Genomic DNA, 13,143 nt, shown 5'->3' with positions numbered 1-13,143 from the left:
GATTAAACTGAAGCTCATTTCTTGACAAAGACTGGAGTTGTACAGTCTAAAATTTGGGTGAGTCCAATTTGTTGTGTTGGAAATTACAGTTCAAACTTGCTTCATAATGACTTCTACCTACACAGATTAACTTTCAAGATATCACTACGGTAACTTTAGGCCCTGTTCAGACGAAACCGCGCGCTGAAAGCGAATTCGATCCACATTCCACAGAAGCAGGATTAACTCAGAAGTCCTGTCTGTACTGTATACCTTTGCATCTGTTTACCTGTACTGATAATAACTCGATAGGGCATGCATGTACAACAAAGGTTATCTTTATTGACAATCTAGATATGCAAAAAGCGATCACAAAATTAAGAATTTGTTGTCATAAATTAAACATAGAAATGGGTCGATACAAGAAAATACCAAATGCCCAAAGGTTCTGTCCATTTTGTCCAAACATGATCGAAAATGAGCACCATTTTATAATGGATTGTACACTATACAATGATAAGCGCTTATTGCTGTTCACCTTTCTTTCCGCTTGTTCAACCGATTTCAATACGTTAGATCCTATAGAAAAATTCAATTATATTATTGGGGGAGATAACCAATACAGTGATCAAATAGGAAAATACATGACCACATGTTAGAGAATAGTTAAACCTTTATTGTTACCACATACATATACTCTGTACGTAAGATGACGTTATCCACACATGTATTTAGCTTTGTTAGATCTTTAGTTGTAGACCATACAAAAGTCCCTCTACTTTTTTGTTGTGTCAATAAAGAATCTGTTTATTTCTTATAACACTTCACTCATCTATGCTACGCAGGACCCCGTTGTGTTCTCGGGCACACTTCGCGTGAACCTGGACCCGTTTGAGAAGCACACAGACGCGGAGATCTGGCGCGCGCTGGACCTGTCTCATCTCAAGGACTTCGTCACCGGCCTGGACAAACAGCTGGATCATCAAGTCAGCGAGGGGGGAACAAATCTCAGGTCAGTTACAGGACCAAACCATCGTGTGGCGTAGCGGCAGAGTACTCGACTCGGAACCCAGAGGTTCGAGTCCTGACATGCCACCGATCTTGTGCACTTTACACGAAAAGGCACTTTACACGACTTTCCTCACTTCGCTCAGGTATTGTATTGAGCATATATATTGATTGTATGGTACACCAAAATGAGTATTGTTGGTGGCGGCATCAATATAAGTTGAAAATAACTTGAGTGTGCCGTCACCACGTCTTGTGATTACTTGTTGTGATTACATGTTGGGATATACTGTATATATAAAAACATCGTGGGGTCGTGTGGCGCAGTCGGTAGCGCGTCTGGCTCACACCCAAGAGGTTGCGGGTTCGAATCCTGCCCATGTCACCTATCTTGTGCCCTTGGGAAAGGCACTTTACATGACTTGGGTAGAAATGAGTACCTAGCTTCGGTTAGGGACGTCCCTCGGATAGGACGTTAAATGGAGATCCCGTGTTTGGGGAGAGCCACACCCCATGCACGTTAAAAACACACAGAGTACAAATACAGGAGAGGAGAATACTCATTTTCATTTAAGTTGTTGCATTTGTCGCAAAAACTGAATGTATTGCTAAAAGTAAATATTTGCTCCACTGAGAATAGGCTGCGTCAATTCGACCGATGTTTTAACGTGAACTCCCACCTTTTATCATAAAATGATTTGGCCAATATGTCATTACAATATCTAATCTGGACGTTTCTAGGAGTCAATCTGAAACCCTCCTCATGTCAGAAATGCAAACACTCTGTGTGTTTAAGACTGCATTTTCATCACTTTGCAGTTAATATGATTTCTTTGTTAATTTTTGCTTTTTGTACATAAACATTGATATGCAAATTCAGATCCATTATCAATATCATTTACGTTAATTATCATATTTTTTTTAGTTTATTTTCTGTACCTTATTAATTTGTCCTGTTTCTTTTATTATCACGACGATTATGATTGCACCTAAGTTAGTTCTTTTACTTTTTCTGTTATTAAATATTGTTTCTGTGAAATGAAATGCAACGATTTCATTAATCTTGTTTTCCCCCATCTATATTGCACAGTGTTGGGCAGAGACAGTTAGTTTGCCTGGCTCGTGCCTTGTTGAGGAAGTCCAAGCTGCTGGTTCTTGACGAGGCTACTGCGTCTGTGGACCCTGAGACAGACGCCCTGATCCAGGCTACCATCCGGGCACAGTTCGCCGACTGTACAGTGCTGACCATCGCGCACAGGCTCAACACTATCATGGACAGCACCAGGTTTGACAGCTGTTTTATTTTATTCTATACATCTAGACGTTCCATACGTTCCAGTTATGGACATGCTAGGGTCATGAATTTTGGATGGTAGGTAGCTTTTGTTCTCTGGTTGCTTTTTCTAAAACTGCAAGACGGTTTCTTTAAAAATCTTCGAGAGAGGATAACTACAGTGGTACAGTGCTAACCATCGCTCACGGGCTCAACACTATCATGGACAGCACCAGGTTTGACAGCTATTCTATTTTGTGTTGGGCCACACCGAAATTTTGGATGGTAGGTAGCTCTTGTGCTCGGAAAGACGACACGTGAGTTTGGGTCCCCTACAGTAGTAGCTTGTTCTAAAACTGCAATATGGTTTCTTTAAAAATCTTTGAGAATGGATAACTAGAGAAACCGGTTGACTGTACAGTGCTGACCATCGCTCACAGGCTCAACACTATCATGGACAGCAACAGGTTTGACAGCTATTTTATTTTGTGTTAGGCCACACCGACTTAATTTTATGAATGACATCCTCTGAAGACCCCCAAACTAGTCAGCGCGGGCGAGTGAAAAAAAAGTTCCGCCCCCCCCCCCAAAAAATGCTACTAAACCACAGGAATACAAAGCTGGTATTGTGGTAAGTACATAGCGACGTATATTACAAGCCGGTACATGCTGGCTTTTTGCGGAGTCGTGGAGCTTCGGTAGCATGGGTGCCGTCCTCCAGAGTTACCGCCGGATCCGTATTGTCGCTAGCTACTCAGCCTAGAGCCAGTCCAGAGCCTCGGTAGACGTGATTTTTTTAGAACAGGTGAAAATCAATGCGAGGACGGATGTTATCCATAAAATTAAGTCAGTGTGGCCTTACCTTGAGTTATCCTATATGTAATACTCCTGTACTTTAGAACGAGCTAATAGGGAGCCCAAACTCATGCAACTTCTTTCGGACGACAAGGGCTATCTACCCTAGCATGTCCAGATCACAAGATACCAATTTCCCTGCAGCCAACTATAACAAGCCACGAGGGGCCAAAAATTTAAAAAAAAATATTTAAGCCTTCTCGTGTTATCCTGTTCAGTCACACGCACACACACACACACACACACACACACACATACACACACACACACACACACACACACACACACACACACACACACACACACACACACACACACACACACACACACACACACACACACACACACACAGGTGCACACACATACACATACCCACAGACACACACACACAGAGGTGCACACACACACACAAACACACACAAACAAACACATACATATACATACACACAGGCGCACACACACACACACACACTTATGAGAGATCTGTATATTTTGTTTGTTTTGTCTAGTTTGTCTGTTTATTCGTTATTTCTACACTTTATGTTTGTTCTGTGCAGGATCCTGGTGCTTGATGGCGGGAAGGTAGCGGAGTTTGACACGCCAGAGAATCTAATCAGTTCTAAGGGAATCTTCAGTAGTATGGTCCAAGATGCCGGTCTGGCAAAAGCGGAGTGTTAATGTAACAATTACGGAACTAAAAGCAAGGGTGCAACAAACTGCCCCCCTTTAATTGCACTACTTTGTATATGTGGGTTTGTGTGGTTCGTGTGGCGTAACGGCTCGACTCGGAACCAAAAGGTACCAGGTTCGACTCCTTAAATGGCACCGATTTTGTGCCCTTGTGAAAGGCAATTTACATGGCTTTCCTCACTTGACTCAAGTGAAAATGAGTATTGTCCTGTCCTGCATTTGTGCTATGTGCCTATATGTATTATGCCGCCGTTAGTGGCGGCATAAAATAAGTTGAAATAAGTTTGTCGTCACCATGTCTAGTCATAAAATGTAAAAAAAAAAATGTTGCTGTAACAAAAGTTACCTTGAATTTTACCTTGTAGGTACTTGCTACATAAGTGGAAAATACGAAATGTATCAGGAAATATTTACAGGGATGTTTTTGGAGTGTCGTAGATTAGACAACTTCTGGAGTAGGATAGAAAATGAAACACACATTGTTATTAATGATCAAGAAGTATTACTGGTGAGAAGTAGTAGTGCAAATCTCATAACTGTTGCTAGATACGCAATATTTATTTCCTGGTTAGAATGGAAATACGATTATAGAAAGAAAGATGAATGTATTCCTAATTTTTCTGAAATTGTGTCAAACTTATGTTTGATCTCCAGTTACATTGTAATGTATGATATGTATATGATTTAAGGGTTTTGATGTTCATTAGCAAGTACGTATACTCAGAGTATCGTAGATTAGACAACTTCTGGAAAAATGAAACACACATTGTTATTAATGATCATAACTGTTGCTAAATACGCAATATCTATTTCCTGGCTAGAATGTAAAGGAAAGAACAGTTACAGTTACTCAAGCAACTGGATATGATTTTGAAAACGTCAGACGTTTCAGCTAGTATCCACTAGCTTTCGTCAGTGACTGAGAGACCAGAGGGGGAAGCAGGTTTATATACACAACCTGTTGATTGATATGCAAATAAAGTGAAGTCGAAAAAGGAACAAAAGTCAGACAAGTCAAGACAAGATGATGCAAATTAGTCTGAAAGCTCCTGTTATACAGGACAGGAGCTTATTAAGTGTTGTCTGTCCTCGGGGCTGGGAGTGCCAAAAGATGATGTATTCCTAATTTTTCTGAACTTGTGTCAAACTTATGTCTGATCTTCAGTTACATTGTAGGTTCATATATGATATGTATATAATTTAAGGGCTTTGAAGAATAAAATCGTTAAAAAAACGAAAGTTACTATGTCAGTCCGTAGAATCAGACATCCCAACCAGAGCTAGTCTCTTTCGATGTAAATGTTACTGATATGCGACTCATGTCGATGTCAATCATATCTTAAAATGGTAATGATATGCAAATATCACTTATCTGTGACTAAAACTGATACTAGTAGGTCACTGATATATGCGGATGGTTGTGTTACGTAAATATGACCAATAGTAATGATGTAAATTTCATGTTATATGTAAATGCAGTGTTATATAAAGTAAGAAATAACTAAACGGATATATAAATAAGCTGATGTATATGTCACCGACTTAAAAAAGCTTAGAAACACTTTTACCTAATAATGTAGTATTTGGCTAGAAATCTTTTAAAATAAATTTCGTCTCTGGCAGCCAAATGATAGTAATGTGCTGTTCATTTTTTAACTTTCAAATTTTCAACTATTTCATGTTAGTAACTACAGTTATAAAAAGGGTTGCCATGCCAACGGGGTTCGACAAGTAAGTTTTGCAAAATATAGTAAATTCCGTTACAATAAATCTATGATGGAATATTAATGTCTGCTAATACTTACGTTGCCCTTGGCAACAACACTGACGTCAAAATGCCGTCATAAAATGACGTCATGCATAATTAATGTTGGTTGGCCTCAAATGCCCCCCTACCCCACCCCCGCCCCGTCTGAATAGGGTTAAGGCGACTCGAGAAAAAACGAGGCATGTCATATTTTGAAACCTGACCATTTCCAGGTCCAGTCTGGATCCGACAAAAGAGTAGACTAAGTGCAAAACAGCTCATCTCATGCTTTACTTAGTGGTCGTCACGTAACACGGCCGTTAGGCCACTTCAAGGTGAACGGTGATACCACCTAAATGGTATCACCACTCACCTGGGTTACGGGTTACCGAGTAGAACTGTAACAGCAACTCTTCTCCCTGAGTCAGAAACATCATGATTGAGACCAGCCCAATTTCTCACAAGTAGTGAGGACCAACTGACCCAATTGGAGAAGCAGGGGTTACGAGGCCGGTCGGGAAAATTCCCTACCCCATTTTAGACCATAATGGTTTGTTCCACTTCCACTCACGTGGCTTACCTAAACCGTGACATGTGATTGCGACACTTGGCATAGTTTCGGTCCTTGCCCCTGTCCGAGGCCGCAGAAACTGTGGACTTCGCCCGGGTTTATAGGCTCTACTGGGAAATGTTGACCCAACAACGGCTGTGTTAATAGACAGCGCCTGGATTTCGTATTTGTTTACCTTCAAGTCCACTTCCAAAGTACAAAGTAAGTACAAATATTGAATAAGTGTAGGTGTCTGTGTCTACATGCATGTGTATGTGTCCGTGTGTATGCCTATGTATGTATGCCTGTGTGTGTGTGTGTACATGTTTGTAGTTATGTATGTGCGCGCGTTTGTGTGTGTGTGCATGTATGTGCGAGCGTGTGTGTATTTTCTTGTTACTTATCACTTATATCCTTGAACTTATATCTTTGAACCAAAGAAAAATACTGAGTTCATCAAACTCTTTAATGGACGGATAGATTTTCCGGTAAAAACTGTCAACAATCTCAGTATGTGTGCTGTGTGACCATGTACCAGGATTTTTTTTAGGTAATGCTAAATTGTTTCACCACAAAGCTCTTTTCCACGAACATATGGCTGTCAGTCGATGGCGGCATTGACCGTTGGGGTTTTGACATGTTGTCTCACCCGTATCTACCTGTGCTGATGTCACAGCGATCTCGACCCCCAGTGAGCTCGCCCTCCCCGGGGCGAAATCTCTAGAGGTTTTGTCCTACCCGGGTCAAGGTCTCTAGCGATTTCGCCCTCCCCGCTAGTGATTCCCCCTAGCTCGCTCTCCTTTAGCGATTTCACCCCAATAAAAAAATCAGTTATTTCTCGAAAACTTCCATTTAAGCATGCCCATTTACACAGATTTAATACTAGTAAATAATTCTAATGATAGTATTTCGTTGTATTTTTGGAATCATGTTACATGTAAACACCCTCAAAACTATTTTACCAATGATCAGCTCATATCCTGTGTTGTTGAGATGCTGTTGGGCATAGAAATAGAGAATATTTCAACCAAGGAGGTTACTTTCTTGCTTCAACTGAACCCGTGACAATGTCGTTAGAATTGTTAATCAAATTTGTGTACCTGCCATACCTGCGGTACGGTGTAAAAGAGTAGACTAACTAAGGAACGGGAGGGGGGGGGCGAGATCTACGGAGGCGGGGCGAAATCGCTAGCAATCTCACCTCCACTGGAGGGTGAAATCGCTGGGGGACAAGATATCGCTGTGACACCGGAATGTTAACCTGATCTGGCGTTGTTTGTACTCGTCAACGTGGACTCTGCACGGGCGATTAGGCAGTGGCAACATGCTTTCCTGCTTTGTCACTGTTTGAGTGCGCTGCCACTCTCGTCTGCTCTGTTATCAGTTGTATGTTCTTGCCTGAACGAAGTAAGACCACCGTCCATGTTTCTATGAATGTGTGGATGCTTGATTTCCCCTTGTTTCAACCAAGCTTTGTGATAACACCGCGGTTAAATGTTATCTTCAAATATGATGTAAAGATCACGAATTGTTGGTGGACGCAGTAGCCAGTGTGTTGTAGCCAAGTTTTTTTTTTTTTTTTATTCCAACATGTAATCACCAGACGTGGTGACAACTTATATTAATGCCGCCACCAACACAGGGGACAAATACATGACAGGACAATACTCATTTACACCTGAGCTAAGTGAGGAAAGCCGTGTAAAGTGCATTTCCCAAGGGCACAAGATCGGTGGCATGTCAGGACTCGAACTCGGGACTCAAAATTCCGAGTCGCGCACTCTGCCGCTACGCCACACGACCCCACATAGCCAAGTTGCCCCCGACTGTTGGTCGTTTCCGTGTTCCACCGCTCGCCTCCATGAGGCTTTCACTGAATAATCTCCAAAGAGACGTGCAGTAAAATCTCCTCAGGTAAGTTTGCATGTTCTATTCTATTCTATTCTATTCTATTCTATTCTATTCTATTTCATACGGTACTGGGCAAAACCATGACTAGGGCAAATTCCCGCCCAGGGTGCACAGCTATTGCGGCCGGTTGGGTGCGGTGAATAAAAATGTGCATGACAACAAAATAGAACATACGTCGATAAAGGTTAGACATCCAGGTAAGACGATACGCCCAAAAGCAGTTACTCAAGGAGAGGAAACCAGAGGGGAAATGCAGGTTTATAAGCACAGACTATTGTCTTGACTTGTCTGACTTTTGTTCCTTTTTCGACTTCCAGGAATTTGTCTTCACTTTATTTGCATATCAATCAATAGGTTGTGCTTATAACCTGCATTTCCCCTCTGGTCTCTCAGTCACTGACGAAAGCTAGTGGATACTAGCTGAAACGTCTGACGTTTTCAAAATCATATCCAGTTGCTTGAGTAACTGCTTTTTGGAGAACAGAACATAAATTTGTGCGTTTGGTGCATGGGCGCAACGTAGCAATATCCGACTTACATCTGTGAGACGGGGTGGCCCAGGTGCAGGGCCAACCCCGTCTTGAATGTGTTAACAGATTGTTGTGTTACTAGGTGTTCGGGTAGTGCGTTCCACTCTGTGATGGTTCTCGGAAAGTAGCTGGACCTGAATATGTTGGTTTTGCAGCTGAGTGTTATTTATCGGAGGGGGTGGCGCCTTGTAGTGTTTAGCTAATCTCCAAGCAGATCTTTTGGTGGGGCTAAGACAGTATCAAATTGGCCAGTCTGTATCCATTTCCCCACCCAAGTGGGTGTATCCATTTCCCCACCCAGTCTGTATCCATTTCCCACCAAGTGGGGAAATGGATACAGACTGGCCAATTTGATACTGTCTTAGCCCCACCAAAAGATCTGCTTGGAGATTAGTGTTAAATAGCCTTGTTCATGTGAAGTCACCCAAACCGCGATTCGGGTAACTCGCATTCCGCACATCTGGTCCACGTGCCACACATTCCTTTGAAACAGTGTCCGATCACAATTCGCTTGAGCTACATTTATTGTTGTTTGATGAAAACACGCAAGGTAGCGTGTTATTAATGTCAGAGGTCAACGGCCTGCTTGATGATGCCCCCCTCCCAGCGTATCTCGGCCGAATGCCGACGTGGTCCCGCCAGAGGTGGTGAAGCTCGCCCTAGAACGGACACATTATTTGATCATTACTGCTCTTTAAGTTGCTGCCACGTAAAATGTGGTATTGCATATGAATAAAGAAATATCACTCCGTAATCCATGACCAGGCTAAGTCACATTGAAATCACATTGCGTTCAGACGCAAATCGCGATGAGGGAAAACCGACTCGAAACCACCTCTAGAAGTGGTTTGGGATCGAGGCGCTTTCAATGTGATTTGGAGCGTTCAGATGGAGCCACTTGAAACCGGCTTCGGGGTAAACCACATGTAAAGCGCCCTCAGTGACTTCACATGAACACGACCTATGTGATGTAGTCTTGTGTAGGTATGGCTACTACACTGTGTACGGCCTTGTAGAATAAGACCAGGCGTGCCTGTTTTCTTCTCTTCAATGCTGTTTGTACCCGTAATTAGCAATATGCACGATGGTCAGATTTGGGCCCAAAAGTCCCAGTCCGCTACTATGGAGATCGAATCCCCCGAACCCGCGAATCTTGTTCGATATGACGTCATTCGAATAGAGCGGGCGTTCGATCTGGGGTTACCCGCGGTCATTTACAGTAAAGCCGCTACAACCGGCTACTTCAAGCCCTTTTTACTTGGGAACCAAGGAACAGGAAAAATCCACCTTTCCACAAATATGAACCGTTTTCAAACATTACATCTATGCCGTGATTTTATTGTGGATATGTAACATGTAACGAAGCTACTGCCGTCATCGTGGGTGACCTTGAAGGTCAGAATTCTTGTTGACGCTGTTATAAAATCCAGGTCCCCATATCCAAGTGTCATAGCACGCGTGCAAACATGGTATTTTAACCATTCCCAAAAATCGCTCAAATTACCTCATTGAGGTCTTGTTTGGAAGAGCAACGATTTCCGCAGATTTCTGTCTTAGGGATTTTTTAAATATGGCCGCGATTATGAATTATCGGTATTTAAAGTTAAAACACTGCGTTTTTAGCTCTTCTTTTGACTGTAAGTCGAGTTTTAGTTAAAAATAAAAAAATCCTAAGACAGAAAGTTTAAATTTACTGTAATATTTCTAAAAATCCAAAAATCTAACCTTATTTTTAATTTTCGGGGCCTCTTAAAATCAGTTGTTTGGTTCTCGTGAACCCTTTTTGAAATCCGAAATTGATCTCATTTGGAAGCAAATTCACACAAAGTTGAGCAAAGACAGTGGAAGAATAACATTTAAGGTTAACATAATCACTTGTTACATTTTATTTTGACGAGTATTTACTCTCCAATTACTTTTGTTTATTTTCAAATTTTACCCGTTGCCCCCGGGCCGGCCCGGGACTCCCGCGCGGCCACGTTCGAACACGTTCTGTAACCCGATACCTCCCTAGTAATGCGACTTTAGCCTAGCAACCGACCGCCGTGATGAATGAATGAATGACTTTATTTCAACATAAATCTACAGAAACACTAAACATACAACAATTCATACACATTTTTAAAATACGTATTTCTGCACTTTGCTGTAACACTCTTCTCACCTTCCAGACCCGTGAACAGCAGTTATCAGCATGGTGCGCGTGAAGCTTCGACTCATACCGAAGACATTTGTCGTCCTGTGCATCATCACAGGTTCTGTGTATATCATCTGGTTACGGCAAAGCTTGCATCGCTGTCGGTCCTTGATTCAAAAGCATCGGAAGTCTTTAGAAGGTACATAAGCCTACTTGTAGCCTACTCAGGAGGCTCTTAGGTCTGGCCCTTCGGGGTTATAATGTGCTTTTTGTCACATAATCGGCATGCATTATGTCCCTTAAAGTCCGACCTGTAGGGCCTGCTAAGAAGGCTAGTACATACAGTCATTTGAATTGAAATTCGTTTCTACGACCGCTAATCACATACATTGTACCAAGACAAGTACACAAAACCACGCTGTAGTACCGTGGGAAAACGACAGGTGATTTTTATGGCTTCACCACTATGTGTTAACTCCATTAACAGCTGCACATAGCCATACCATATTGGAAGTAGGTACTGCATTGAAGTTTTTTGGTAGGTACATGTTTGTCAAACTTTCCTGCTCAAGCATTGGAATGTGGGGCATTAACGCTTTTTATCTTGCAAATGAACAGTTTGCATTATGCAAATAAAAATCCTAATCAATAGTGTAGGGGACAGCTATCTAACTGTTAGATTCTTAGTTATTTGTCACTTCACACCATATATTATATCGATGTAAAACATTGTTTCCCTTGTATTCTCCTTCTTTTCCTGCCATGTCGTAAAATGTGGTGAAGCCATGCTGAATTTGCTCCAAAGCAAATGTCGGCCTTTCTAGTTTTAAATCTATGTTTACACAACCACTAGTTACCTACACGTACAAATATCTTGAAGATCCATCCACAGCTTCTCAAGTTATACTGTTGACATGACTACAGACACACACCACAGCCACTCCAACATTGCCTAACCGAAAACATTATTACCCTTTTGACAATGGCAATGGTGGCATTAAAATAATTCAAGCGACTCGATAATTCTTCGAAAAGACCGCCATATCAATGACTGAGAACATTTTGATTCATTCAGTCTATAAATGAAAGTCATCTCATTAAAGAAAGTGGAATGCTATTTTAAAACGCTGCTGAATGTTCAGAGAATCTTTCCAGTTCTACAATTCCACTTGCATTACGTAATGCTCCATCTGATTTCTAGTAGGGTTCTTCGACCTTTCTCTAAATGATCGAAAATCATTAAGATAGAGAAATTGCAATTATCGCGTCAAAAGCATCTTAATAGAGACTCGAATTATTTATTCATCTATTCATTTATTTATTTATTCTTCCATTCTTCCATTCACTCATTCACAGTTGTCATCAATCCACATATTTACACATTCGTCATCAACAGTCCCGGAAAATGCAGCGGTTCAGACGTGTTTATGGTCGTCATGGTAACCTCCGCGCCGCATAACCACGCCCAGAGACACGCCATCCGTCACACCTGGGGCAACGAGAGTAACATTCCCGGAACTGGCATTAAAACTGTCTTCGCTGTGGGGACAACAAACGACGCTTCCACACAACAAGGACTACACTACGAAAACAAGATCCACAAAGACATTATCCAGGAGGACTTTCTCGATTCGTATAAGAATCTAACTCTTAAGACTGTCATGTGTCTAAAGTGGGCTTCAGAATTCTGTCCCAATGCCAAGTTCGTTCTAAAAGCTGACGATGACACGTTCGTCAATATATTTAGCTTAGTACGATATCTAAGGGAGTTAGATTCAGCGGCGGCGAAGCGGTTTGTGACAGGGTATGTTTACAGCGGCGCGCGGCCGATTAGAAGGTCCAATAGTCGGTGGTACCTCAGTACGGAAGTCTACCCCAGAAAATCGTTTCCCGAATACCCTGCTGGATTTGCTTACGTCATTTCTAATGACATCACGGGCCTGATCTACAAGGTTTCGATGACCTTGAAGTATATATTTCTCGAAGACGTGTTTTTGGGACTTTGTTTAGAAAGACTAAACGTGAACGTTCTGCACGACAAACGCTTCAACCCTTGGACGGGATCGCCGTCCTGCAAGACCGGTAAAGAACTGGCGTCTCATTGGGTCAAAACCCATGATGCTATGGTTAGGGCGTGGCATAACGTCACTAAATGCTAGGCAACGTAACTGTTGAAACTGAAATGGGATCGCTATTTTTAATACCAAGAAAGATGTGACTGTCTATGTGTAATATTTGAGAACGTGGCCGATGCATATTTTTAAAAATCCATTCATCGTTTTCTTTAACCTCCGTGGACGGAAGTATTGTGTTCGGAATGTTTGTCTTCTAGTGTGTTCCTAGTTATTTAGATACAACAAAGTAACAATGAGCATTGTATCCAGAACCGTGCATATCTAGTTTTATGCCTGATTGTGCTAGCGAGAGGACCAGGCACGGTTTTGTATAGCGTCTCCATATCCA

At 41.9% G+C, this 13,143-nt stretch overlaps 2 protein-coding genes across 3 annotated transcripts in view; both read left to right on the top strand.

Annotated features, from left to right (window-relative positions):
• LOC109465667 (multidrug resistance-associated protein 1-like) overlaps positions 1-3,793 on the top strand; it is a 37,167-nt gene extending 33,374 nt beyond the window's left edge. Inside the window, exons 27-29 of the mRNA XM_019763050.1 lie at positions 825-991; positions 2,078-2,272; positions 3,673-3,793. Of these exons, the coding sequence (XP_019618609.1) occupies positions 825-991; positions 2,078-2,272; positions 3,673-3,793 (483 nt within the window). The remainder of the gene's footprint in view (positions 1-824; positions 992-2,077; positions 2,273-3,672) is intronic.
• A 4,123-nt stretch (positions 3,794-7,916) lies between these two features.
• Positions 7,917-13,143, top strand: LOC109465681 (beta-1,3-galactosyltransferase 1-like). Of its 2 annotated transcripts, XM_019763063.1 has the most exons (3): positions 7,917-8,016; positions 10,715-10,879; positions 12,037-13,143. In XM_019763063.1, the coding sequence occupies exons 2-3, from the start codon at positions 10,738-10,740 to the stop codon at positions 12,837-12,839; spliced, it is 945 nt and encodes a 314-aa protein (XP_019618622.1). In that variant the 5' UTR covers positions 7,917-8,016; positions 10,715-10,737; the 3' UTR covers positions 12,840-13,143. The 2 variants fall into 2 exon arrangements, with proteins under 2 accessions (XP_019618622.1, XP_019618623.1); XM_019763064.1 differs by lacking the exon at positions 7,917-8,016 and having other exon boundaries at positions 10,665-10,879.

This window comes from Branchiostoma belcheri, unplaced genomic scaffold (assembly GCF_001625305.1).
Source record: "Branchiostoma belcheri isolate BF01 breed outbred unplaced genomic scaffold, Haploidv18h27 scaffold156, whole genome shotgun sequence".
Lineage (NCBI taxonomy): Eukaryota > Metazoa > Chordata > Leptocardii > Amphioxiformes > Branchiostomatidae > Branchiostoma > Branchiostoma belcheri.
Note: the sequence above shows the minus strand (reverse complement) of the source record. Positions and strands in the feature narration are given on the sequence as shown.

What these genes read in the sequence shown, in the direction of transcription:
- LOC109465681 (XM_019763063.1), top strand. Translation starts at nt 10,738, where the DNA reads ATGGTGCGCGTGAAGCTTCGACTCATACCGAAGACATTTGTCGTCCTG. An exon ending in GCATCGGAAGTCTTTAGAAG is followed by an intron (nt 10,880 to 12,036) that starts GTACATAAGCCT and finishes ACTCATTCACAG; the next exon opens with TTGTCATCAATCCACATATT.